The sequence below is a fragment of the Oncorhynchus clarkii genome, chromosome 9 (genome assembly GCF_045791955.1).
Source record: "Oncorhynchus clarkii lewisi isolate Uvic-CL-2024 chromosome 9, UVic_Ocla_1.0, whole genome shotgun sequence".
Classification (NCBI taxonomy): domain Eukaryota; kingdom Metazoa; phylum Chordata; class Actinopteri; order Salmoniformes; family Salmonidae; genus Oncorhynchus; species Oncorhynchus clarkii.
The window spans coordinates 46,831,665-46,859,234 of NC_092155.1; the positions used below are offsets into that span (position 1 = coordinate 46,831,665).

Here is a 27,570-nt window from a genome sequence, read left to right on the forward strand (position 1 = left end):
AAATTTTGGTTTCATCTGACCAGAGCACCTTCTTCCACATGTTTGGTGTGTCTCCCAGGTGGCTTGTGGCAAACTTTAAACAACACTTTTTATGGATATCTTTAAGAAATGGCTTTCTTCTTGCCACTCTTCCATAAAGGGGCTGAATAATTTTGCACGCCCAATTTTTCAGTTTTTGATTTGTTTGAAAAAGTTTGAAATATCCAATAAATGTCGTTCCACTTCATGATTGTGTCCCACTTGTTGTTGATTCTTCACAAAAAAATACAGTTTTATATCTTTGTTTGAAGCCTGAAATGTGGCAAAAGGTCGCAAAGTTCAAGGGGGCCGAATACTTTCGCAAGGCACTGTAATAGACTGATGAGAAAGAGCTCCAAACCTCTCTGCCAATAACAGTTAGTTTTCAGTTTTTCTCTCACCGCTTAGACCACTCCCAGACAGTCCTAGCAAAATTCTTGCTTGAGAAATGGCTCTTTGCAAGGAATACATTTTTGTTTCCTTTTTGACCATTTGAATTGAAAACAATAACATTAAGGTACTTAATTTTTACCTAGAAATTATTTGATATTGAAATAAAAATGGCTGCATTGGCCCTTTTTAAACTAAACTAAATTGGATACAGTTTACATATTTGAATGCTGGTTTCTTGCATTCTTTTGAGGAATAGATTAAATCTCACAGTGTCTCGACAACCCTATGCCTGTGTATTTATATCTCTCTCCTCTAGCAGAATTCTATGGTGAAGACTAAGAGGTCCTCCACAGGAAAGACTGCCCCTCCCCTGGGGCCTGAGACTAAGGTGCTAGTGGTCTGGGTGGAGCGCTACGATGACATCGGTAAACAGCCTCCGATAACTTCCCCTAAAAACCATTGTGCGTCCCCTAGTACAGTTTCACTTTACGTCATCATGGCTCTGTGTCATTTCTGATGTCTGTCCTTGTACAATGTTATGAGACCACTCATGATTTTTTTTACTGTTCCGTTAGGACCTGCCTTTTGAAAGTGAGAAACCAAAGTGAGAAACTGTTGAAGGTGTTTCCCCTCAAATGGCCCCGTTATTGTTTTTCCTCTAGAGAACTTCCCTCTGTCTGATCTCTTGGCGGAAACCGGTACTGGTTTGGAGGCGAACAACAGCACTTCCTGCAGGTAGGCTACTAAGACCCACGCCCAACCAAACACTAACCCTAAACACTTACCAAAAACTATTGTAAATTAAGCTTGAGTAAGTGTTTCAATATTGTGTCAAATTAAAGTTAGGCCACTCTAAAATCCACTGTGTCACATTTTCAGTAGGTTAGTTTACATCACACTGTGATAGTGAAGACCAAGTCTCATATTTCCTGTTGAATAGAATGGAAATGTCATGTCTTTCTTCAAACTCCACCGGCCTCTCTCTGCACCTCTTTCCCTCCTCCACTTCAACTCTCCCCCTCTTCAGGTCTGGGCTCCTGGAGAAGGACATGCCCCTGATCTTCATCCACCCCCTAAGGACGGGTCTGTTCCGGGTCAGGCTCCACGGGGCCATGGGCAAGTTCAACATGGTCATCCCCCTGGTGGACGGCATGGTGGTCAGCCGCAGAGCACTAGGTGACCAAATCATCTCTTTTTCTCTAATCTCTCATTTCTCTGTTTCTCTCTCTGTCTCTCTTTCTACCTCTAGATTAATTTCAACGGTCTCTCTCTGGCTTAGTCATTTATGTTATGCTTCCTTCTCTACCCATTGCCGTGTTGGCGGTTTTGTCATCCTGCCCCTGGGATATTACAAACTAAAAATATGACTAAATTCCACTCCTATTTTGTTTGGCTCATTATGTCACATTCTACTTGCTGTTTTCACCCAGGGTTCCTGGTGCGCCAAACGGTCATCAACGTGTGCCGGCGGAAGCGACTGGAGAGCGAGACGTACAGCCCGCCGCACGTGCGGCGCAAGCAGAAGATTGCAGACGTCGTGCACCGCTACCGCAACAAGCAGCTGGAGCCCGAGTTCTACACCTCACTCTTCCAAGACGTGGGGGAGGGGAGGCCTGTTCACCTTTGACCCCTCCCCTCCCTTTGAAAAACACTAACAGACACACACTCTCACACACACACACACACACACACACACACACACAGCCCCAGATTCTCTATATTTATACAGTTCTATTTTGTTATTTATGTCAAACGCTGCCATTGACATCGAGAGCAGTGTCAAAAAAATTGTTACCCAGGTGCAAGCAGTGCATTTGTAGTACGAACACATCTGAGCCTGTCTTTTTGGTGGCTACTAAGCCCCAGTTAAGCTCGGGACACTTGGCATTGAAAATATACTGCACATCCTTATCAGTCTACTCTATGCTTTGTGGCACCAGTTTCTGACACTCTATAATTTGCAATAGGATAATCTACTTTTGGTCTTGTTTTAATATTGTGATGAAGAGTGGACAACGTTATTGGCCTTTTAATTCTCCATTTTAGAGTTTCTGTTTTTAATGAAGATGTAGCCTAAATGTAGATGGACCAGACTCCTAGTATAGGGTTACTTGATCATTTTACATGTATCATATCGATACAGATGGGGAGAGGAAGGAGAGACTCTGGGATTTGGATGCAAATCTGGGATTTGGGCCGATAACGTGCGGGTGGTTGTGGTGAGAGATTTGGTGAACTGCAGTTGGATCAAGACATTTTACGCGATAGATCCATATATTACTTTGAAAGTGTTTACATCTTATCTAAAAAAAGCATTCTCCTCTCATGTATCTGTCCAAAGTCTTCCATGTCATTGAGAGAATGGAGTTGAACATTGCAGCAATATTAGGCATTGGTCAGCTTACTTACTGAGTCTCAAAACATGGAAAAATAAGCAAAGACATTTAAAGGGGTACTTCACCCCCTTATCTAAATTATTCTGTTTTCATACCAGTTTTAAGGTGTAGTGGTGAACTATCCCTTTAATGTTGGTCAGCTGCTAACTGAGAGATTGCATAGATATTGTTCTTACAATGAAGTAGACCAGTGTTATTCGTTCCGGCACTGAACCATTTTGACATATAGGTCATATTGCACTGTTTGTGTGAGACTGCAGATGTCAACATTGCATCTGAGGTGTTTCTGGTCTCGTCTGCAAGTCTAATCAGATCAGTCACTCCATCCCACGCAACGGCATGTCTATACTGGATGCGTGATGCAACACATGGAAGTGATGGAAGATGAGCATACGGTTCTTCTCCTTTCTGCTGATGGCACATGGTTCTTCTCCATTCTGAAGAAGGCACACTTTTTTTTTTCTTTATCAGAAATGCATCTCCTTGTGTACGGAGAAACGGTGTTGGTCTCTTTGAATTGTGAGATTGTCTCAAGATCTATTATGTTTTTTGTTGTATCTTCTAAAAGAAAACGTTATGCGAAAATACACTTTGTTTCATTGGATGGCAAGTTGACTGATAGGCTAGTTGTATTAAGGAAAAGTCAAGTACAGTTACATGTGATTAGGAATCAGAAAATGATTAGAATTAACAGATTTTCATATTCACTGCAAATTAACAGTTTTATTCCATCTATACAATCGTGAGTTTACTTTGCGTATTGCAATTGGTTTACCGATTTTTGTTTACTTACTGTGCTTTTAAAAGCCCTGAAGCGAACCCTTTACTGTCTGCCAGTAATAATGTGCATTTATTTATGGCAATGATTGAAAAGGATAAACCTCCATACATATTTATTTGATCTTTAGTCTTTATGCACTGGGGCACATTTTTATATAGATGTTTTTTTTTACTTACTATTTATTTTTTTCCTTTTTTTTACAGTGGTCTGCAGTTTGGAAATATACTCAAGGAAGAGTTTTATCTTGTGAAATGTAAATGACGAAAAGACTTAGGATCTATTTTAACAAACCTAACGCAATGGGGCGGTAGCACTATAGGTCCAGGGGTGTGTCAGAAATATTTTAGCTATTTTCACAGTAGGAATTATGGGTAGAGTAGCTGGCGGTGTGGTGCGAAAAGGCTGGGTTTTGATGAATAAATAAGTTCTAGATGTGTTGAGGTGCTCCCTGGCTAAATATGTGGATGCTTCAAGTTGTGTATTTCCTTTATTTTGTTATCCAATCCAATTGGACATGCCAGATGTTGTCAAAAAGCAACATTGAATTTACTATTGATAAGACCCCAAAAAAGACAGTGAATAATACTCGTCAAATTCAAATAAAAACAAAACAACTTGTTTGTAATAGGCTACATCTAAATCCAGTTACAGGCACCAATTACTCCCCGTGGGCATATAATATTCAGACAATGTAGACAATGGAGGGTTTTACACACACTTTTCACAGGAGCTGGAAAAAAAATGAATAGATATTTATTTGTCTGAAATAGACCCCTTAGTCTATGACGTTTAATCTATCATTGAATTAGATTGTCTTACTTTTTGACGGTTTTATGAATGTATGTGCTTTTGCACATAGCCTACCTTTTTTTTTGTTAATGAAAAAAAGTATGGAATATTAGTTAATCAAAGCAATTGCATACAATCAATAGCTAATCTTATCCTGAATTACTTATTTGTCGTTTGGTAATATTTAAGAACTTGTGTTGTACAGAAAGGAAGAATTATATGTAAAATATAAGAAATGGTGAGGTTTGTCTGTTGCATTCCTCTTTTAAAAAGGCAAAAACAAAATGTATGTATGTATGCAACTGTCTGGGAGAATCACAGTGGAAAATGAATGTAACCTGCATTGATTAAAACTTATCTTTTCATTTAATCCTTTTGATCCCCAACCTTTGTTTACATGGTGTCTGAGGAATAAAGTTGAATCACACTTTTTAATGTTCTCTGCATGAGTGGATTGTTTGAGTTTGATGCTGTGCTACGAATGAGTCCACAAGAGGTCCCCTTGCGCTGACATTTATAAATCGGACACTGCTGCTGTTGGCGTTCAGCTACAGTGCTCGAGTCCGTAGGAACTTGGTGGTAGCAAATTGTTTCTCAGACCCTCTTCATAATAATGACAGTCCTCTAAAATATTAAATTGAATCCATAAAACAGTCGACTTAATTTGCAGCCTGTTCCATTGACTTGCCCATCAATTTGTTCAATAGGCCTGGTTTGTGCCATGCATAAAGTAAAAATAAGTAGGCAGCCTTATTGAAAGAATGACTGGGCATATGTATTTAAGAGGTGCAGAATGAATTATTTGATGTTGAACTTAATTAAATTCGCAATGTTAACGTAAAGACAGTCCCTACACTGCTGCACTTCTGAAAGCGACCACTGGCACGTTGTTGCATTGCTCTCATTCCCCACAGAAGCCAAGAGGACAACAAGCGCTTTTCAGACTGCCTTCTGAGAGTCTGTGAAATTACTGCTGCCTGCATCATGTGCTGTCGTCTCCTCAAAACTTATGTTGACACACAACTAACCATCTCGAGAACATGTGATTTAGCAATCCTCAGCCTTTATTGTGAGCTGTACATTCTCAGCTGAAGTTATTTTCTTGTCGCAGAATCGGATCTCGCAAATCGATCAGCAGTCATTCGTCGTTTATTGCAGTGTCTCTGTCTTTTCTAGAGAGAAAAAAAATCAGAATAAAGACGCATGTTTTTGTTTTGTTACTTTTGTTGAAGTTTATACGCATTGCGCATCATTGCATTGGGGTTTGAAGATACGGTGTTGAAAATGGACTTAAACTGCAACTAACTCGGAATACTTTTGCAGTGAACCAAGTATAAATAATAATTGAACGTGTTATTTTCCTACTCTTTGGATAAATATAAATTATGGAAGAAGACGGGCAACATGATAACGGCGGTGTTCACGGCACCAAAGATTCGGACCGCCAGCAACGCTTGAGGCTCTGTGTTTTAAATGAAATTTTGAACACCGAGAGGGATTACGTTCGGGTATTACTTTTCCTTCAATCGGTAAGTTTTTGATCGCTCTTTCTTTGCCTCAATTGAACCCATGGCTACTTGCCAGACAGGATATTTATATTGTTCAGCTGTTGGCAAGCAGTTGTATCATTGTATCACAAATTGCTGGCAACAAACACCCTTGCAGAAAGTGAAGTCATGGCCAGCTTTCTACGGGTGCTGCTGGCTGTGCTAGGCTGGCTGAATCACATTCCAATTTTTGGTCTTAATGTGTAGCGACAGTTCACCATTCTGTTGATGGCAGCCTGTAGAGTGGTGTCCATAATAATGATTAGCTGCATTTTATAATTTCCGTTGGGGGAACGGGGACTTCACAGCCTTGGGCTAGTACAACACCGTTGATTTTGGAACGTCTTCATCTTGTAAATTCTGATGAAACCGTGAATTTAATAGAAGCGCAATTCAAATGATGTAGCCTGGTTTCCCGCTGATTCGCGACAGTAATGGTGTGCATTTATTCATTGATAATTGCGAGCCAATGTATCACTTCATAGTAAGTGTTAGGTATCACGTTTTCTATAATCACATCTGAATAATGAATGGGCTCATTTTTCACGCGTCACCCGAGAACACACCGCTGTGCCCGAAGCTCGAGTCTAGACCAGCTGCAGGTGGCAATTCAATTTGTCACCTCTCCTTGTCATCTCTTTGTTTCCAGTCTCCTGTGTTGTCTCCTCCCATTATCCGGGCCGTCGTCTCTATGCACAGTGCAGGTGGCCTCGTTGATGGATGATGACAGCCTAACCTTGAACCATGGCTATTGCAAACTACTATATGACAGGGTTTCCCAAACTCGGTCCTGCCCCCCCCCCCCCCGTTTTGGTTTTTGTCCTAGCACTACACAACTGATTCAAATAATCCAAACTTGATGATGATGAGTTGGTTATTTGAATCAGATATGTTGTAAGATACAAACGACCACATGTGATTGATAAGCATCCAAGGGCTGGAAAGAATGATGACATGTGCCCAATGGATTTTACACATTTGAAAAGAGGGCTGTCAGTCAATTGATAGGCATTCTGTGCTGGGGTGAACTCAATATTTTGTCCTCTTACACACTTCCCATGGAGAGCCTGAACATGGAAGGGGGCTATGCATGAACATGAAGGTGGGGTTGTTCTATGGGAATAGTGTATGAAAGTAGAGTAAGTAATGAACAAGCATTAAACTAATCAACTGTTCATTTTTAGACCTGTATGACTCTTCACGTTTAATCCCCAATACTCTTCACGTTTAATCCCCAATTTATTATTCACTTTATGTGGAGCAGCGTTGCATAACGGTCAACAAACCTCATTAACTGGTGTAAAGCAACCGGGGACTAAACACACACCATAACTCCCAACTTCTATGTATTTCTAAAACATACAGGCAATGTCTGAATCTCATCCCCCTACTTCCCCTCACCGCAGCCTCTTGCCTCCCATTACATCATGTAACATCTCTTAATTTAACCCATGCTTGCTCAGGTGAAGATGGGGCCAGGGGGTGGATAGCCCCAACAGCAGCACACTGCTGTCCACTTAACTAACCCGTTCACGTCACTCCAGGGGTTAGACTCTAGAGACTTACGTTTATGGACAATTGCAGAATCAACTGTCTGCTGTTGTAATGATAAGGCTGATAATACTATTTACAACTGTTGTAAAACTCATTTTCATGGCACCCGGTTTTGTGTGAGTGCATGTGGCAGTGCATGTGGCTATATATGTGTGTCTGTGTATGATCTTGTGTGCTTCACATGCTACCCAAAGTCCATTGATCTAGTGACGGCCATGGCGTGGCATCAATGGCTCAGCGGATTGTGGAAAGTCTCCAACACATCCATAAAATCAGTTTCGCTCCAATCCTGGCTAATCCGATAATGCTATGCTACTCCCTTCTCCCCTCCCTGCCGGGAATCCAAGCTTTTGTCGTCAAACAGCCAATCTGGTGTTGATAAGGACTGTCTGGCTGGGGGTTAGATGGGCCAGGACTGAGGCCATATGTTTTTAGTAAAGATAGCCCCAGTCTCTCTCTCTCCCCCCATTGAAGACACCTGAGCCGATAGATGGGGAGTCAGTGATCACCTTGGGGGAGATTGAGAGTGTAATCTGATACTGTACTGACCACTAAGCCTCACAGCGTTTCCTCTTTGAGAGACACTTGGTCGGTTGGTTGGTTGTTTGTTCATAATCTTCGCTGGTTATGAGAGAGGCTGGGGTGAAATGGAGGCGCAGCGGTTGATGAAAGAATACCCCCTCCCCCCATTGCTCTCGCCATCGATTCTGTTTCCCCCACCTTTTGTGTTGCAACTAGTCTGCATCAAACACACAATCGATACACGTACGAGCGGAATGACACTCAGAAATGTTTATCGAGCTTTTGACATCTCTAACCCACGTCCCTTATCTCTTGGCAATTACCGAAGCCAGCGAGCATATCAAATTGGCTGGGTGGGGATAACAGGATTCGTTTTGCGCCACAATGTCATTACAGATCTCCGGTCCCATTTTTTGGGGGGGGACTAGTAGAACCGATGCTTTGCATTTGGACAGCTCACTTTAATTTAATTTCAGTCTTTGGTGGTAACTGGTATCTACTCATGTTTGTTAAATGGTACGGTGCTTTATTTGCGTTGATCAGCTCTCTGAAGAATTGGAGTGCGGCGCTAGTTTTTTCTGCTCACATCAGCTCGGATTTTCCCGACATTATCCTACAAAATGTAGGATATGGCATGAATATGGTTAGTGACATCATCCTGTGTGGATGTGGTGTGGGATTTCCACAACATTTAAGCAAACCTTAGAAAAAAGGAGATGCAACTTTTACAACGATTGGTGTTTTTGTAAATGAGATGTCTTTTTGCATCCTGACCACTCGTCACAACATTGGAGCCTTGCAAAAAACAAATTGGCAATAATATCCACCCAAACCTCGACACGCTTCTCCCACAAACCTCCACCCGACCTGGGTCGTGTTCAGTAGGGAGAGAACGTTTTTAGACAAAGTTTAACGAATATTTACCATCTAGGACTTGTCCAATTAGAACACTTATTTGGTTTTCCGTTTCAAAGCATTTTGCTACGGTCTCCAACTTAACTCAACCCTGGACATCTACATGGCCTTAAAACTCTGTATTATCGTAATGTTCTGATTAGCTGGGTGATAACCTCTGTCAACCACTGTCTGTCATGTGCGCATGTGGAAAAGATGGAAGTGGTTCAGGGATGACTTTGAAACATTTGATACTCCATAACCTATAATAGGAAACATCTGGAGATGTAGCCCTTTGTAACCCGCCCCTGGCCACACACACACACACACACACTAGATAACTTACTCGTAAGGGGGTTCATCTGATTTGTGTGTGTGCTTGAGTGTTCCTTCCCATGCCAGTGAGTATATGACCGAGGATATGTCTGTGGTTTCCTCCTTAAAGGTGAAACCTTCAAATCCTCTTTATTTCCCCTTGCTGCCAAGCTGGTGTTGACTCCTGTGGCCAATCCAGCTGTGGTGGGGCCAATGACAAGCCTGGTTGAACAAACAGGATGACCCACAAGGCTGTGCTCATTACCTTGGAAGACACACAGGAAGTCAGCCTTGAGCTTCCTCTCTAAGCTGCTCTCTCCATCATCCCGCCATCTCTCCACACTAGGATACACCAGCATCAGGTTTCTCTGCCCTGGTGTCTACTACTATAAATAGGTCCGTTTATAACTCCCGCCTGCTGCGCCGGTGGCTTCAACTCTGTAACCCCAACTCCAGGGCTCTAACTAACAAACCAGACTCTACTCTGCAAAAGGGAAAACGCCCCGTCGTGTCTTTATGGAAGGGTCTGGAATAGAAGCGCTGGGGGGTTGCTGCTGGGTCCCGACTCCTGCCAAGTAGTTTGTTTCTGGCCCTTTTAAATACGCTTCTTAATAAGACTTCAAAGGCCTGACACGAAAGCTCATCATGTGCCTCAACTTGATGAGTGACCAATAAGGAGCCAAAGGCCCAATATCTTTACCTGTCTACTCACCCTGAATTTATTCCCGCTGCTCTATTGATCGTTTCATACAACCAGTCTGAAACTTCCATCTTTGAAGTCGTTTGTGCTACTTGAAAATGAGAGGAGTTGTACAAAACAAATGTATCAGTGATTGGATCGTCTCTAATCTATCAGAGTATCAAAGTTGATAACGTCATCATGTAGGCCGGCTCTGGCCCAACCCATCGGTTTCTGGGACCAATCAGAGTGGTCGGAATGTGTTCGCGTTCTAGAACTCATTGGGGAGGGAGGCCAATCCAGACTTATCGTGGAGAAGAAACGTCAGTTGGCCAGAGCGATGTGGATGGGTAGCCAAGCAGCCAATATCTTGTAGAGTCTGACGAACAGCAGTCCTTCTACACTATGAAAATGTGCTTACATATCCAGTTGTTTCTTTAGATTCTACGTGGTAAGCATTGTTTTATTGATTTAAAATAGTCCAAATACACATTTCAGGCAGCGCAAGAGGAGTACTGCCTTTTGTCTTACCCTTGAAACTGGCTCAAGGTTTTGATTGAATAAAATCTTAAGTCTCAGCATATCCAGGAGACCTCTACTCCTCCCCAAAGCTCACGTAAATTGCCCCCCCATTGGGCCCTGTCTTTGTATCCCATCCTGTCTTCCAACACTGTGACAATTCCGTTACACAAGCCCTACAGTTCTGTCCAAACCCAGGGCCAAGGCTTAACCCTCCAATGGGAGGTATGCATTTGATGTCGTGCTCCTTAAGAAGTCACAGCGCTCGGTCTCCCTCAAGACAATTAGTACCTTATTGCAGCCGTTATGTTGCCAAGCCAACAGATTACAGCCACACCGTGACACAAAAAGAGGAAAGTGTCAGGCCCAACTAATCTTGGTTTCATTTCTAGTCATGTGTGCTCGTAAGCCATTTCTTTCCGAAGCATAAGACTGCATCAGGAATTTGAGGAATCTAGTTAACGTGTCTAAACCTCTGGAGTAGCGCAGTGGCATAATGTCACATACCCTGTGGCTATGTTTTCAAAATGTTACAGATATTTCTGAGCGGATTAGCATAGGAGGGAAGCACATATCGAGCTACGTGTTTGGCATTGAACTGTCTATATTGGACTGATCACCCTGTTTTAATCCTACTTGGACTCCCACATACATACAGTGCCTTGCGAAAGTATTCGGCCCCCTTGAACTTTGCGACCTTTTGCCACATTTCAGGCTTCAAACATAAAGATATAAACATAAAGATATATAAAGGTATTTTTTTGTGAAGAATCAACAACAAGTGGGACACAATCATGAAGTGGAACAACATTTATTGGATATTTCAAACTTTTTTAACAAATCAAAAACTGAAAAATTGGGCGTGCAAAATTATTCAGCCCCCTTAAGTTAATACTTTGTAGCGCCACCTTTTGCTGCGATTACAGCTGTAAGTCGCTTGGGGTATGTCTCTATCAGTTTTGCACATCGAGAGACTGACATTTTTTCCCATTCCTCCTTGCAAAACAGCTCGAGCTCAGTGAGGTTGGATGGAGAGCATTTGTGAACAGCAGTTTTCAGTTCTTTCCACAGATTCTCGATTGGATTCAGGTCTGGACTTTGACTTGGCCATTCTAACACCTGGATATGTTTATTTTTGAACCATTCCATTGTAGATTTTGCTTTATGTTTTGGATCATTGTCTTGTTGGAAGACAAATTTCTGTCCCAGTCTCAGGTCTTTTGCAGACTCCATCAGGTTTTCTTCCAGAATGGTCCTGTATTTGGCTCCATCCATCTTCCCATCAATTTTAACCATCTTCCCTGTCCTTGCTGAAGAAAAGCAGGCCCAAACCATGATGCTGCCACCACCATGTTTGACAGTGGGGATGGTGTGTTCAGCTGTGTTGCTTTTACATCAAACATAACGTTTTGCATTGTTGCCAAAAAGTTCAGTTTTGGTTTCATCTGACCAGAGCACCTTCTTCCACATGTTTGGTGTGTCTCCCAGGTGGCTTGTGGCAAACTTTAAACAACACTTTTTATGGATATCTTTAAGAAATGGCTTTCTTCTTGCCAATCTTCCATAAAGGCCAGATTTGTGCAATATACGACTGATTGTTGTCCTATGGACAGAGTCTCCCACCTCAGCTGTAGATCTCTGCAGTTCATCCAGAGTGATCATGGGCCTCTTGGCTGCATCTCTGGTCAGTCTTCTCCTTGTATGAGCTGAAAGTTTAGAGGGACGGCCAGGTCTTGGTAGATTTGCAGTGGTTTGATACTCCTTCCATTTCAATATTATCGCTTGCACAGTGCTCCTTGGGATGTTTAAAGCTTGGGAAATATTTTTGTATCCAAATCCGGCTTTAAACTTCTTCACAACAGTATCTCGGACCTGCCTGGTGTGTTCCTTGTTCTTCATGATGCTCTCTGCGCTTTTAACGGACCTCTGAGACTATCACAGTGCAGGTGCATTTATACGGAGACTTGATTACACACAGGTGGATTGTATTTATCATCATTAGTCATTTAGGTCAACATTGGATCACTCAGAGATCCTCACTGAACTTCTGGAGAGAGTTTGCTGCACTGAAAGTAAAGGGGCTGAATAATTTTGCACGCCCAATTTTTCAGTTTTTGATTTGTTAAAAAAGTTTGAAATATCCAATAAATGTCGTTCCACTTCATGATTGTGTCCCACTTGTTGTTGATTCTTCACAAAAAAATACAGTTTTATATCTTTATGTTTGAAGCCTGAAATGTGGCAAAAGGTCGCAAAGTTCAAGGGGGCCGAATAATTTCGCAAGGCACTGTACATATACAGTTGAAGTCTGAAGTTTACATACACTTAGGTTGGAGTCATTAAAACTCTGTTTTCAACCACTCCACAAATTTCCTGTTAACAAACTATAGTTTTGGCAAGTCGGGTAGGACATCTACTTTCTACAAGTCATTTTTTCCAACAATTGTTTACAGACAGATTATTTCACTGTACCACATTTACAGTGGGTCAGAAGTTTACATACACTAAGTTGACTATGCATTTAAACAGCTTGGAAAATTCCAGAAAATTATGTCATGGCTTTAAAAGCTTCTGATAGTCTAATTGACATCATTTGAGTCAATTGGAGGTGTACCTGTGGATGTATTTCAAGGCCTACCTTCAAACTCAGTGCCTCTTTGTTTGACATCATGTGAAAATCAAAAGAAATCAGCCAAGACCTCAGAAAAAGAATTGTAGACCTCCACAAGTCTTGTTCATCCTTGGGAGCAATTTACAAATGCCTGAAGGTACCACGTTCATCTATACAAACAATAGTACGCAATTATAAACACCATGTGACCACGCAGACATCATACCGCTCAGGAAGGAGACGCGTTCTGTCTCCTAGAGATGAACGTTCTTTGGTGCGAAAAGTGCAAATCAATCCCAGAACAACAGCAAAGGACCTTGTGAAGATGCTGGAGGAAACCGGTACAAAAGTATCTATATCCACAGTAAAACAAGTCCTATATCGACATAACCTGAAAGGCCGCTCATCAAGGAAGAAGCCACTGCTCCAAAACCACCATAAAATAACCAGACTATGGTTTGCAACTGCACATGTAAACAATTATTGGAAAAATTACTTGTGTCATGCACAAAGTAGGTGTCCTAACCAACTTGCCAAAGCTATAGTTTGTTCACAAGAAATGTGGAGTGGTGAAAAATGAGTTTTAATGACTCCAACCTAAGTGTATGTGAACTTCTGAATTCAATGTATGTATGTATGTATGTATGTGTAATATATATATATATATATATATATAATATCTTTCTTCCTTCTAGTTTTTAAATTCTTTGTGGTGTTAAATCATTTTCTGTGATGCCGTAATGATTGATTTAATGCAGAAGCATTTGCTTTAGGAATTCAAGGGGTAAATGGTGGTTCATGAGATCAGATAAACGTGGATCTCTCTGCATAGTCGCGGTGAATACAAGACCATAGGCATAGCAGCACTGTCTGTTGAAAGACTGTTCTCTCCCTGTCAGGCGTCAGTGACATTCTCAATTGGCCTGTGTGTTTGTTTTCTAGCACACTGAAGTACGTGGACAAAGTGAAGTCTATCCAGATGTGTTGTTCAGTTTGAATGAGGACACTTCGGTGACACAAGCCTTCAATGTAAAAAAGTCACGACAAGGAATGTTAATGGTCACACAAAGTGTTTTCGAAATGGGTGATATATGATGAATTAGTTACATGGCCTCCCTTGTAAAAGGCAGCAATGGGAGACCATCAATGCCCGCTTGACATCTTGACCTGAACAAAAGCGAGACAAGTACTTTCCCAGAGCAAGCCAATACCCATTAATTGAACAGGGCGTTTTCTTTTCTCCTCCCAAGTGAAAAGGTAGAATGGAAGGATGCCTGTAAAAGTTTAGATTTGAACCCAATGGCATGTCAGCCAGTCACACAGAGAGAACTATCCAGGAATTCCCATCAGCGCCCTTTGGGAATTGCCTGGAACAGTTTGTGGACAGAGGCTGCTGGGCAGCGAAACGTTTGTCAGGATTGTCAAACAGAACCAGATGTGTGGGGGATTGACGGGGGCGAAGGTCACCATTCTATTGAGAAACATTGACCACAACCAAACGCTACGACCGTAGTAGACCTTCCATTCTGACACACTCTCCATCCATGAACAGCGCCAAAGGGTTTTGATTAACGTTGAATTGGAGTTCTGATGTTGAACTTTCTGCACCCCGGCCTAGTTGAAGACTAATAGAAGGTTGATTTGTGACAGTAGTGATGGATGGGGTGTGTGACTCCTTGTGGTTTATCTTAAGACCTCTAATTGACTGTGCTCCGTGTCTACATGCGTCCTTAAATATGAGATGTATTGGAATAGTGGGCGAACACTCTTTGAGTGTTTTGAGGGAATCCTATTTCAGGGACGAATCATGCACTTACGTTGAATGTTCGCTTTGTCATGCACTGAAGCTGCTTTGGCGACATGTGGTGGCCCAACGCCCTATTAAGACACTATGTTAGTGTTTCCTTTATTTTGACTTACCTGTATTTTTCTACTGTTGTAAAACTAGTCTCATTGGGTTCAGTTAAAGATGGCATGGTACCATCTGATCAGAAGATGTGTCATGGTGGAGGGGTTCTGACTTGGAGGGGAGGGGTTCTGAATATGTGGACAACTACAAATACCTAGGTGTCTGGTTAGACTGTAAACTCTCCTTCCAGACCCACATTAAGCATCTCCAATCCAAAATTACATCTAGAATCGGCTTCCTATTTCGCAACAAAGCATCCTTCACACATGCTGCCAAACATACCCTCGTAAAACTGACCATCCGACCGGTCCTCGACTTCGGTAATGTCATGTATAAAATAGCCTCCAACACTCTACTCAACAATCTGGATGCAGTCTATCACAGTGCCATCTGTTTTGTCACCAAAGCCCCATATATTACCCACCACTGCGACCTGTACTCTCTCGTTGGCTGGCCCTCGCTTCATACTCGTTGCCAAACCATTTGGCTCCTGGTCATCAAGTCTTTGCTAGGTAAAGTCCCGCCTTATCTCAGTTCACTGGTCACCATAGCAGCACCCACCCGCAGCACGCGCTCCAGCAGGTATATTTCACTAGTCACCCTCAAAGCCAATTCCTCCTTTGGCTGCTTTTCCTTCCAGTTCTCTGCTGCCAATGATTGGAACGAACTGCAAAAATCACTGAAGCTGGAGACCCATATCTCCCCCACTAACTTCAAGCACCAGCTGTCAGAGCAGCTCACAGATAATTTCACCTGTACATAGCCATCTGTAAATAGCCTATCCAACTACCACATCCCCATATTGTATTTATTTATTTAGCTCCTTTGCACCCCAGTATCTCTACTTGCACATTCATCTTCTGCACATCTATCACTCCAGTGTTTAATTGCTATATCGTAATTACCTCGCCACTATGGCCTATTTATTGCCTTACCTCCCTTATCTTACCTCATTTGCACAAACTGTATATAGACTTTTGTTTTCTTCTGTATGTTTGTTTATTCCATGTGTAACTCTGTGTTGTTGTTTGTGTCGAACTGCTTTGCTTTATCTTGGCCAGGTCGCAGTTGTAAATGAGAACTTGTTCTCAACTAGCCTACCTGGTTAAAATAGAGGTGAAAAAAAAAATATGCCATTGACTGTTCTCTCATCAGTTTTGGTGACTAACTGGCTGGGAACAATGCTTCACAGAGAGAACACCGTTCAGCTGAATCGGGACTGTTTATTGGCTACGGTACTGTCTCTGCCTGGTTCCGCTCCTCTTGTCTGATTCAGGACCAGTGGGTGTCTGCTTTGATCCCATTATGGCCGTGATCGTATGCCAGGGTGCTAATGCACTTTCCACCACGAGCCATCTCCTCAGCGGGTCTCAATGACGCTGCTTATGTCGAACTGATTGATACACATGCACACACCTCATGTTGTACCACTAGGATTAATATGGTTAACCATTTCACTACATATTGAAGCTATACTTCCAATGCTGTCAATAACTCCCGATTCCTCTACATTAATCAAATGTTAGAAGGTAATCTTATCTAGCGAACAGCAATAAAAGGGGCTGCAGTATGGAGTGGAGATGCACAAGTTACCCAATCCATTTGAATTCAATCTCTTTCTGACAGTACCCATTTTGACTTGAATGAAACCTTCCATATGTATTTGTTCATTGTATAAGTGATCAGAAGGTGACATTTTGGACATGAGTTTCAAAACATTCAAGAGACAAAGACATTCAAAGTTGACCAATTTTGGCATACCCCATCATACCATGAGACATCCTGTCTTCATCGCTGGAAAAGATAAATGGTTGAGATTGATATCATTTTAAAAGCATATTTATTTATTTCATGTCAATGATCTAAAATGCTTCTTCATGTTTGCATGTTTTGTATCTTAGACCCTATTTTACATCAAGGTTTTGTTGTGCCGGCCATCGGTTCAGACACATTAACACAAGTTATTTTCTTAGATCAATGCACACATTGCACAGTTTTTTCTAGGGCTAAATCAGATCCAGTCTAAACTGTGCGATCTAATAGGGAGTTGTAGTTTCCAACAGGCCAAAAGTCTACATATTTTAATGCATAAAACATGGTAATTGACTACAATGACCGTAACCCATTGCGCATCTACTTGTCCGGTCTGTTTTTCTTTTACGCCTGTGGTAATTAACTGATAATTGGTATTCAGCAGTCATAAAAGTATGCCTTATTTACTTTGAAGAAGCACTAAAGTAGTGATTATTGTCAGACAGCATAGGGCAGCAGCTCTATAGAGATGATGACGTGGAATTGAAATAAAGTCATCAAATAAAACAAATGTAATATACACAACTGAACAATTTTATTAAAGTAATGTGAAATAAATGAGTGATGAGCAGTAATGAGACTACCATCATGGGACTTTTACAGCATTCAACCCAAATCATCTAAACCAGAATCAAATTCATTTAGTATTTTTTAATAATCAAACCGAAGCCGAACCGTCCTCAAAAAGCACTAATTTCTCAGCACTACTGATACATCTACTACAATGGGAATAGATTTTAAATGTCAACTTTTTAAAATGGTACCACAAAGATGGTTGGAGGTCCACACATCAGAGAATGTTGACTTGAATGGGAATATCTGTTTTAAATTATACTGTTATAGGAAACCTATTGAAATCTAGATAATAGATATGGCCATTTTAAGTTGACATTCAACAGTGGGTGGACCGTTGGCCGTCTTTGGGTAGTAATTAGAAGTAGAAATGTAAATTTAAATTGACATTTTCAGTGGTGTGCCAGCTAAATTGCAGTTGTCTGAAGGGATGGGTCCTATTTCTATGATTTGAAATAACACCCACCCTGTGTACAAGAGCGTGTTATGTCTCGGCCGATGGCGGGCACAGCACAAACACCTCAGATGATGTACAGTGGGTCTAAACTGAGTTTTTAGAGGAATGAATAATGTCAATGTTTTGACAACCCCCCGTAAGCTTTTAAATTATATCAAAGCTGAACTGTTTCTGTTTTCCAGTGAGGAAGACATGGATGTCTCATGATATGCAAATCGGGTGAATTTGAAATGTTTTGGCATTCAGGTCCAATGTATTTAAAACAATGTTCTATTTCACCTTTATTTAACCAGGTAGGCTAGTTGAGAACAAGTTCTCATTTACAACCGCGACCTGGCCAAGATAAAGCAAAGCAGTGCGACAGAACCAACACCACAGAGTTACACATGGAATAAACAAGCGTACAGTCAATAACACAATAGGGGAAAAAATGGTCTATATACAGTGTGTGCAAATGGCATGAGGAGGTAAGGCAATAAATAGGCCAAGGTAGCAAAGTAATTACAATTTAGCATATTAACACTTGAGTGATAGATGAGCAGATGATGATGAGCAGATGATGGTGTGTAAGTAGTGATACTGGTGTGCAAAAGAGCAGCAAAGTAAATCAAAACAATATGGGGATGAGGTAGGTAGATTGGGTGGGCTATTTACAGATGGACTATGTACAGCTGCAGCGATCGGTTAGCTGCTCAGATAGCTGATGTTTAAAGTTAGTGAGGGAAATGTAAGTCTCCAGTATGGAAAGTTGTGTTTAAATTAAAAGGGATGCTGTCAAAAAGTGATTGAATTTAAATGGATTTACATCACCGTCAGACTTAGGCCTGTATCATAGTGGAACCTTCCAGCTCACCCTGTCCCACTGATCCCTTTCACAGTGGACACACATCCAGACGGCCTCTCGACTCTGTCCCTAGATGTTATCTCCAGTGCCACACGTCCCCACTACTATGTACTTCTCACGCAAACGCACATTATAGAGTTGGCTTTGGAAGTCTGTAATTATTGTTTAGAAGTGTGTGTGTGTGTGTGTGTGTGTGTGTGGGAGGGGACTGTCCATAATTATGTGGCAGCAACGGCGGATCGACTTGAAAGAGCCAAGAGCTCATAAAAGGATATTTATAACCGATTCATTACACGTTCAGCGACTGTTAAGTCGGGAACACTTACCCCCAAATGAGATGGTTAAAAAGACCCTCCCCTCCAATTGGACACACTTCTTTTCCACTGGGCCAATAAAAAGGCCCTGGTTCAGAGGACGTGCTGTATTTCATCATTTCTGCAACCCAGAGGTATTTGAATATTCAGGCTTCTCACTTACAGGCAAGTAGCAATATGAGATGCATTGTACACTGTACCCTGTCATGATAGAAGCCTCCATTCTCACGGAGTCGTGTTTAATTATGGGTCCTAGCAGCACAGCTGCAGGAACTCATTTGTTTTGGTTAGAATTATTATTATTATTATTATTATTGTGATCCCATTCCTTCTAGACATTCAAGAACCAATTAGTACAACGTTTTACGTTGGTTTTTCAGCTATGTTAGAAAGCACAGCTTCTTGCGGGATTTCCGACAACCCCCAGACAAAGTGTCATGTATGGAGAGACTTCTTGTGTGTGACGAACGAGCAAATGTTTCTGAAGTCATTGGTTCCATTTAAACGACTGACAATCTCCTCAGACCTTCAGAGAAGACCGCACAGGGTCTCTCTTGTCTTTGAGAGGAAGATTCTGCTCTAGTCTTCCTGTCTACAGCACCACTTTAATCGAATGGAGGAGACCGACTCGTCCCCCGTAGCGAGCCAGCTTCCGCCCGTGTGAGCCACTCAAAGAACCATGAACTCTAAAGCCTTTTAAAGCGGAAGTGAGACGGGGAGAAAAAGGAGAAGACTCAAAGGGGACTTTGTGTTGGCGATGAACTTGGCCAAGAGGGTCGCTTTTGGGAGAGAGTTGGCTGGTGGGGGAGAGGGTGAGATTTTAGAGGGGGGTCAGATAATTTACGTCTTGAGAGAAAAGGGGGTTTGTTGGGGTTCCCTTCATGGTGGTGACACGATGGGGCCCTTTCTCTCGCTCTGCTGTGGCCCGGCCACAAAGAGGGGATTTCTTCATTTATTTCTTCAATTTCATGCCATGTCGACCCAAAAGGGCCTCGGCCTCCTCTCCAAGACTACCCTGTCCACCCTCACTGCCAAATCTCTCCCTCCCTTCCCAGCAAAAAACCAAGAGCCCCTTTTTTTGGTGGACACTACTGTTTTTAGCTTGTTTTCTTTTGGGGGGGTTGTGGGCGGTGAACTGCGATGTTAGGCTACTTGGACAAAGCTTGGATCTGCAATTCACTCAGGAACTTCGTTTTTACTGGTGTGGGAACTGGAGCGAATTGAAAAGGGGGGTTGGGTAGAGAACCTGACAAGTGTATTTAGTGCTTGGCTATGTTATTGATACACTGGGTTCTCTTGTGACTGAGCTGGCCTGGTGCTCATCGACGACCATAGCTGCTGAATGCTGATGTAGCCATCGCTGGTGAGCAAACAGGAAAATTCTCCAGCTTTGTACCAGTCTCTCCCCTGACTCCCACCCCAATGCTTGGTTATGTAAGACCTGCTAGACTACCGTGAGAGAGTTCTGCCCCATTACGAATCATGAAATGGGGTTGGCAGCATGTATTTAGAAGTATATGCAGTACCTGTTTCTTATGAGTATTTCCCATATCATTTTCTTTTGCCCAGTAGACTGCCTACAAGTGGAAGACTTCCAATCCTGTTACATTTTGAAAGATTCCTAAATGTATTCACCGGTGCCGATTTGCGTTTTTATTTTTCCTCTCCATGTGTTTCCTGTTCACACCCACAGTTGTTCATTGACCCATGAAAGGGTTCCTACCAGAGAAGGTGAAATAGGGATCTTTCTCCTCAATTGACTGACCTCTTTAACAGGTGCGCACGCACACACAGGGAAAAGATAACCATAATAACGCACATACTTTTTTCACTTTGCCCATGGTCGTACCCAGATGTAATTCCTGGAAACCAGTGGTTGATTTGCTTTTTCATCATACCACTAATACTTTAGGCCACTTCCCCTACAGCCACCTATCACAAAATAGCAGCCTTTTCATTTGCTTAATAAAGGCATGCGTGAGACCATGCAGGAGTTTAGTGGCAAAATGTACCTGCCACCCTTCCCCCGGCCAACCTTCTGCCCTCCTCCTCCATCACGTCTTCTGCCCTCCTCCTCCACCACGTCTTCTGCCCTCCTCCTCCACCACGTCTTCTGCCCTCCTCCTCCACCACGTCTTCTGCCCTCCTCCTCCATCACGTCTTCTGCCCTCCTCCTCCATCACGTCTTCTGCCCTCCTCCTCCATCACGTCTTCTGCCCTCCTCCTCCACCACGTCTTCTGCCCTCCTCCTCCACCACGTCTTCTGCCCTCCTCCTCCACCACGTCTTTTGCCCTCCTCCTCCACCACGTCTTCTGCCCTCCTCCTCCTCCACCACGTCTTCTGCCCTCCTCCTCCACTACGTCTTCTGCCCTCCTCCTCCACCACGTCTTCTGCCCTCCTCCTCCACCACGTCTTCTGCCCTCCTCCTCCACCACGTCTTCTGCCCTCCTCCTCCACCACGTCTTCTGCCCTCCTCCTCCACCACGTCTTCTGCCCTCCTCCTCCACCACGTCTTCTGCCCTCCTCCTCCACCACGTCTTCTGCCCTCCTCCTCCACCACGTCTTCTGCCCTCCCCTCTCTTCACAATGGACGAGCGGCTCCTTTTGTGACTTCTGCTTTTTCTTGCCCCTCCCCCTCTTCTCCCTCTTCCTTTCCCCTCAGCCCTCAGCAACAGCAATCACATGAGGTGCAGAGAGAGGGCTTAGAATTTTATTCAAATGCACACACTTATTTTTTTTAAGAAACCCCGTGCTACTTTTAGCATCACATTATTTTTTTTCTGCCTACCCCTCTGCCAGATTAGCGGCATGGGATCCACGAAAAAGCTCTCCTGTCTGTGATTGAATGAAGGACTGAAAAAGGCTTATCCTTTTTGGCTCCTTGTTTAAACACACCCATCACTGATGTGGAGAGGGAACGTGGGAAGATGAATGACGGTAACTCAACAGTAGGACTTTTGACAACCCCAGTCAGACGTTTGGTTGTTATTGTTGATGTTTGGAGAGTGTCACTATGTCAATGTGACTTAGCAGTGAGCACACTCCATGAGTTGTGCAAAAAATGTCGATACACGGACAAAGTGGTGATGTTTAGTTCAACGCCAGTTAACTGCCCAAACGGAACAGAACATCCTTTGAGACATTTAACAAATCAGCCGAGAGGGGCCCCCTCTTCAACCCCCTGTGTCATTCATAAGGTTGTGAAGTAGAACATTCCTAGTCAAGGTGCCGTGAATCTCCTGATTAATCCTGTTAAATGAATCTGGGTAACCTTTTCAGAGCGTCTATAACCCCATTAAAGGGATCCCTTTCCTCTCGTGAATCCACGTGTGTATTCAGTGAGGGGAAACATTCGGAACATTGCAGATAGAAATGTAATGAGTAGAGATGACGCCAGTCCCTGTTCTACTCAAAACATTTCTAGCTGAACGTGCTGTAACCTCCTGAACAGACCCCACGTGCTAACAGCGTGATGGCACTTCCAGCATCGCCACTACAGCTGACTGACTTTGTGTGAGGATCTCTGATTTTACCCCACTTTCGCAACTTGGAACGCTCCCGCCGGCTGTTATGACATAGCAAAACGATCCACTTCTCTATCAGTTAATCCCCAGCTGAATGCACCACTTTTTTTGGTTTCTTACTGAATGTGCCAATTTAGATTTCCCCATCAGATAGATGTTGCTTGTTATTTCACAATGTAAAGAGGAGATATAGCTGAAGCACTTCCTCCCCCATGTCCTTATGGAAACAACTGCATCACAGGGACTATGGGGTTGATTTGGTCCACACAACCAGTGGAAGTCAAGCTTTAATGAATGTAGTCTGGTGTTACCATTACCACTCTCAACAGAATTGTCTCAAATAGGAGCTGATTTGAAAGCGGCCTTCTTTCTACGTCCGTATTTAATGTGATTTTAGAATTTTGAACACAATCATGTTTAGATTGGCGAGCTTAGCTCATAGGGACCACTTGTCGTCAGACTGGCTTAGGGTCAGAAAATAGTGTGTTTAGAATCAGTGTTGTGTTCCGTAGGCATGAAACGGGCGAGAGCGTTTTAAAGTGGAGGAGGTCGCCAACTACCTTCCAATAAGAAAGGTCACTGTTCATTGCTCCATTTCAGATATGTTTTCTGTGGCATACCCAGTGAACCCGACCCAGGCTCTTCAATCAGAGGGCAGACGTTGGAGGCAGCAGGCCTTTTCACTCTCCAGTCACTTTCCAGTTGAGCGAATGGAGAGCCCGACGCCAGCATATGGTCCGTCTGCTCGTTCACACCTCTCGGTCTGGCCCCTCCTCGCTTCGCTAATTCACAACAAACAGCGAACCCGGTCACCAACCCACATCTGACCCTTTGGCTGTTGGTCATACAAGACTGGACCACGTTTGGCTGAGCATGCCTCCGGCAGCTTGTGGCAGAGAAAGGCTATCTATCTGTCTGTGGTGATGGTTGGGCGTTGGCTACTAGCTCTCATTGCGCTTCCTCTTCATCTATGACATAAAAAGAGTATGGAAGTAGAAATAAATAAAACCCTAACAAACCCATTTTATGAGTAGTAGTAGTAGTGCAGCCTTATGTCTCTTATGGTGACGTCCAAGGTTTTGTTGCGGTTCCTAACCAATCAAGCATTTGATATAGCCTGTGTTCAGAATTCAACTGCATTAATCATATCTGTGGGCCTAAGACTTTTGTACCTAATATGTTTAAATGTCACAGTAATGCAAAGTTAGTCTTAATGCTATGATAATTTCCCAACTTTCAATTCTCCAACAAGAACTTATTAATTTAGCGGTAGCCCACTACTGTACACTCTGCAGCTCTGTCTTAACTTCTTACAGTGTGTTGTTTGCACAAAACCAGCAGTTCTGTTCATGCATGTCCTGATTGGAAATGTTCAAACCGACATGTCACTCGCACACTTCCTCTCTTCACAAAGCTTCACTTCCTGTCGCAGGACAACCTCCTTGCAGCTTTTGTGTTGCGAGCCAGCCAGAAGATCTTCACTCACTCTGTGTGCATTGTTTGTTTATTTCCCCTTCCCCTCTGAGTCCAGCCACCGCATATCTAACTTGAAAAAAAGAAACACTTTTTAATAGATTTAGACAAAAGAAGTTTTCATTTCCTGTTTGCACACCAGAGGCACCAACAAAGAAAGAAAATAAACAGCAGCAAATCCTTTGTAACTGGGCTTCTGTGTACTAGACCTAAGTGGGACTTTTGTCAAATGTTGTCTAAACTAATTGACTTGTAGTAGTGTTTGTTAATGAGGAGTAACAGGAGTGCTGTTTGTGAAAATAGCAATGAAAAGTTAGCATGCAGATGAAAAGCTAAGGGCGCTCGTGTGAGGAAATGCATCGCCGTGGGCTTATTAAAGGGGGCTCACTCAGAATTATACACAGACTTAGTGCCTCTTGAAGGTGTCACAAAATGGTTGTTGTGGCGCTGTTGACCCTCATTGTTTAGGGAAGTGAGCAGTTCCCTTGCACGTAGTCTTCTGACCATTGAAATAACATATTGAAGCTAGGTCTGCAGCACCAGCTTGTGCATCAAAGTTGATTTTAATGTAATAAGGATCCCCATAAGCCGACGCCAATGGCGACAGCTAGTCTTACTGGGTTCCGACACCGAATGAAAAAGACATTGCAGACCAAAGACTTGACAGTTTACATACAAAGTGATAAAACATTCCTTTTTCTTTTTTTTACCTTCATATCATCCAGTCCACACAATTACCATGTTGCAAGTGAACATTCTGCATGAACTAATTATTAATATGTTGTCACTGAGGCTGTACTGTGATTCGTATACCTAGCGTTCCCCCGACTCTCTCGCTAAAGCATGGAAATAACCAGACCCAGCCAAGATAGATAGGTTTAATATTGGGTGGCATTTTTCTAATACCTGGTTATTACGGGTGGGATTTAATCGTTTCCTCTTCCACAGACCCCAGAGTCGGGCTCAGTAATGAGTTGAAAGCAGGTGGGCTCTTAGGAGAGGGGGAGGGGGGGGGGGGGGCAGAATGTATTCAGACCAGAGAGAGCAATAAAAGCACATCTCCAAGGCAATCCTGACAAAGCCCTCAGTGGCTCATGAGGGGCACAACAATTAGAGGTATGGCTGTCTGGAAGAGAAGGGGTTTCGTACGGGGAATTGACGATTGGGGCCTGGGTGATGAATCATTCATTAGTGTTATTGTACCCCTTTGGTAGAAGAATTAATGGTTTGGTTTATTTAGCATTCAAAGTTGTTTGTGGCTTATGGTGTATGACTGAACAGTTGTGCAGAGGTGTGTGTGTGTGCGTGCACATGCACGCTGAGTGTGTTGGCACTGGCAGCAAGCCACCAAAAACACAACAGTGACAGAGTGCGCAAGTCTCTTTGGAGCTCCAACAATCAATCAAGTATGCCTCTGTCCAGATCGCACACTGGAAACCAAGCACTGACTGAGACAGTGCACACAAGGTTGAAGACTCTTGTGGCAATTACCACAAGTGATACTCTCATCCCTACTGTATAACCTATTGCTAGCAAACTGGATAGTGTATTTATATCTCAAGACCAAAGCTAAACTACAAGTTGAGATATTGAGTCAGGCATTCAGTGGTTTAGCTGTGATTAATAGTATTTGTATGCTACTTAAATACTTTGAGATTTGGCTTTTCAGTAGGAAAAGTAAAAACATTTCTGGAGTGTCTAATACTGGACCGTCTGGCGGTCATTTGTCTGGCAAGCCAAGTTTAAGAATGAACTGATCTCCTTTGGGAGTGCCATATGAACAAATTCACCCTTCCAGCCCATAGCCCCTCTGGCTACAGACCCTGGATTTGTAATATTGCTCCTCTGCTCCATTCACCAGCTGTGCCTGACCTTGCACCGTACAGTAGCAGACGATTAATCACTGAGATGAATCTGAGGATCTCCAAAATGAAATTTGTGTCCCTGGTCGGTGTATCATTTGACGTGCTGTTATTAGCACATTATGTATTGACGATTTACCTAAATGTAGTCTGCATGCTATTTTTAGCTATCAGTAAGAGCACAGTGGATTACATATGCAGTGTCAGGTGTCTTGCCATCAGGGTTGGGGTCAATTCAAATAAAATGTTTTCTATGACAATTCATGAATTAAAATGTATTCAATTCAATTGACAAAAAATAACTAACTGAATTGACCCCAACCTTGCTTGCTATTTATGACTCGCTTAGCTTTTTTTTGTTGGCATGCATACCTTGCGTATTGTACTTTTCTAATGAATTTATAGAGCATACCCCAACCACAGTGGGGAGTGCCCAACAGAAATGCACATAATGCTTTTTCTTTCTCGTCCCTTAGTTTTCACCAAACGTCACAGCCTATGGGGGTCAAGTTGTGCCCTTTGACTCCTAGAATGCCGGTTTCACCCAATCACAGCAGCTCTAACTGTGGGGTCAGTCGAGTCCTCTGGCAGCTTGCCTTCCACCTCTCTGTCACGTTCCCCTAGCGAGAAACGACAATAGTAACCATGGTAGTGTCCTCCCTTACCTTGATTTGCCTATTTACAACAAGAGAAAGGTTGATCTTACCGAAGCGGAAAACCAAAGCCCCGATGCCTGTTCACTGACGTCAAAAACCTGCATAAAGGGCAACCTGAGCCCTGGACATATGAAAAACAACAGTGTCAGACGTAATCTACCACCTTAATTGATTTGGAAATAACAAGTGAATAGTCATCTTAGAAGCATGTCCAATGGAAGATTCCTGTCAGCATGAATCTGTGATGTCTACTCTCTACACATTGTTTATTGTTTTGTCTGCTTTTTCCTTGCCAGCCACCTGTTTTTAAATGTATTATAATTTTTGTTTAAATTTAAGGATACTGACTCCTCAATATTCAGCCATGCCCCCCCCCCCCCCCCCCCCCCCCCCGGCCAATGTGTTACCTGATCTGCACCCCCCATTCTGTGATGCTGGTAGCGGCGCATGGCGATTTGAGATGGACAAAGCTTCCCCCTCTTGTCTTAAAATAAACAAGTGCAGTCGTTTGGTGACGGAACACTGCCGATAGCCAATACAGCCCAGGTGAGAATCACTGGTGTCTGGATGTAACACAGACACCGAAAGGACCTCTTTGTTGCTTGCGGCCTCGCACACTTATACAAACCCCCTTCCTCCACATCTTTGTGGCACATTTAGACATTTTAAGAGCAAGACCGTCCATGGTGCAGTTGTACGAACTACGAAGTTGTGACTCGAGATACTCTCGTTTCCCCTCCTCTCCCATTCTATACCAACCCTAACCCCCCTCCCACCACTCCTCCATGCCCATCCCCCTGTCCTCCTCACCATGTAGTGTGGAAGTCCTTGTTTCTTGCCCCCCCCCCCTCCTTCTAAGATGCCAGGGGGCAATCTTCCACATGAATGGACTCCTTCAACATGGACATGGTACAAGTCACCATATGGGAGGATTAATGAGTATATTATGCCTGGAGCACAATTCACCCGTCCTGAACCATCCCAAAGCAGAACAGCACCAGACCTGGGTTCAAGCCCTATTTGAAATCTTTCCAAGACTTGGAGCATTTGTTCTAGTCTGCCTGGAGCGCCAGATGGGTGGGATTTGCAGTAAGGGGATTATTTTATTGCTACATATTTTATTGCTA

General features: G+C 43.0%; 2 protein-coding genes across 6 annotated transcripts in view; both read left to right on the forward strand.

Annotated features, from left to right (window-relative positions):
• The window catches only part of LOC139416421 (ral GTPase-activating protein subunit beta-like), a 41,670-nt gene extending 36,861 nt beyond the window's left edge, over positions 1-4,809 (forward strand). For 2 of the 5 annotated variants that reach the window (XM_071165017.1, XM_071165019.1), the window contains exons 27-30: positions 728-836; positions 1,074-1,146; positions 1,439-1,587; positions 1,842-4,809. In XM_071165017.1, coding sequence (XP_071021118.1) covers positions 728-836; positions 1,074-1,146; positions 1,439-1,587; positions 1,842-2,038 — 528 coding nt within the window. In that variant the 3' untranslated portion in view covers positions 2,039-4,809. Of the gene's footprint in view, positions 1-727; positions 837-986; positions 1,147-1,438; positions 1,588-1,841 lie in introns of those variants that run through there. The other 3 variants (XM_071165018.1, XM_071165020.1, XR_011635094.1) reach the window with 2 other exon arrangements.
• A 514-nt stretch (positions 4,810-5,323) lies between these two features.
• LOC139416423 (phosphatidylinositol 3,4,5-trisphosphate-dependent Rac exchanger 1 protein-like) overlaps positions 5,324-27,570 on the forward strand; it is a 116,476-nt gene continuing 94,229 nt past the window's right edge. The window contains exon 1 of the mRNA XM_071165021.1: positions 5,324-5,906. Coding sequence (XP_071021122.1) covers positions 5,763-5,906 — 144 coding nt within the window. The 5' untranslated portion in view covers positions 5,324-5,762. The remainder of the gene's footprint in view (positions 5,907-27,570) is intronic.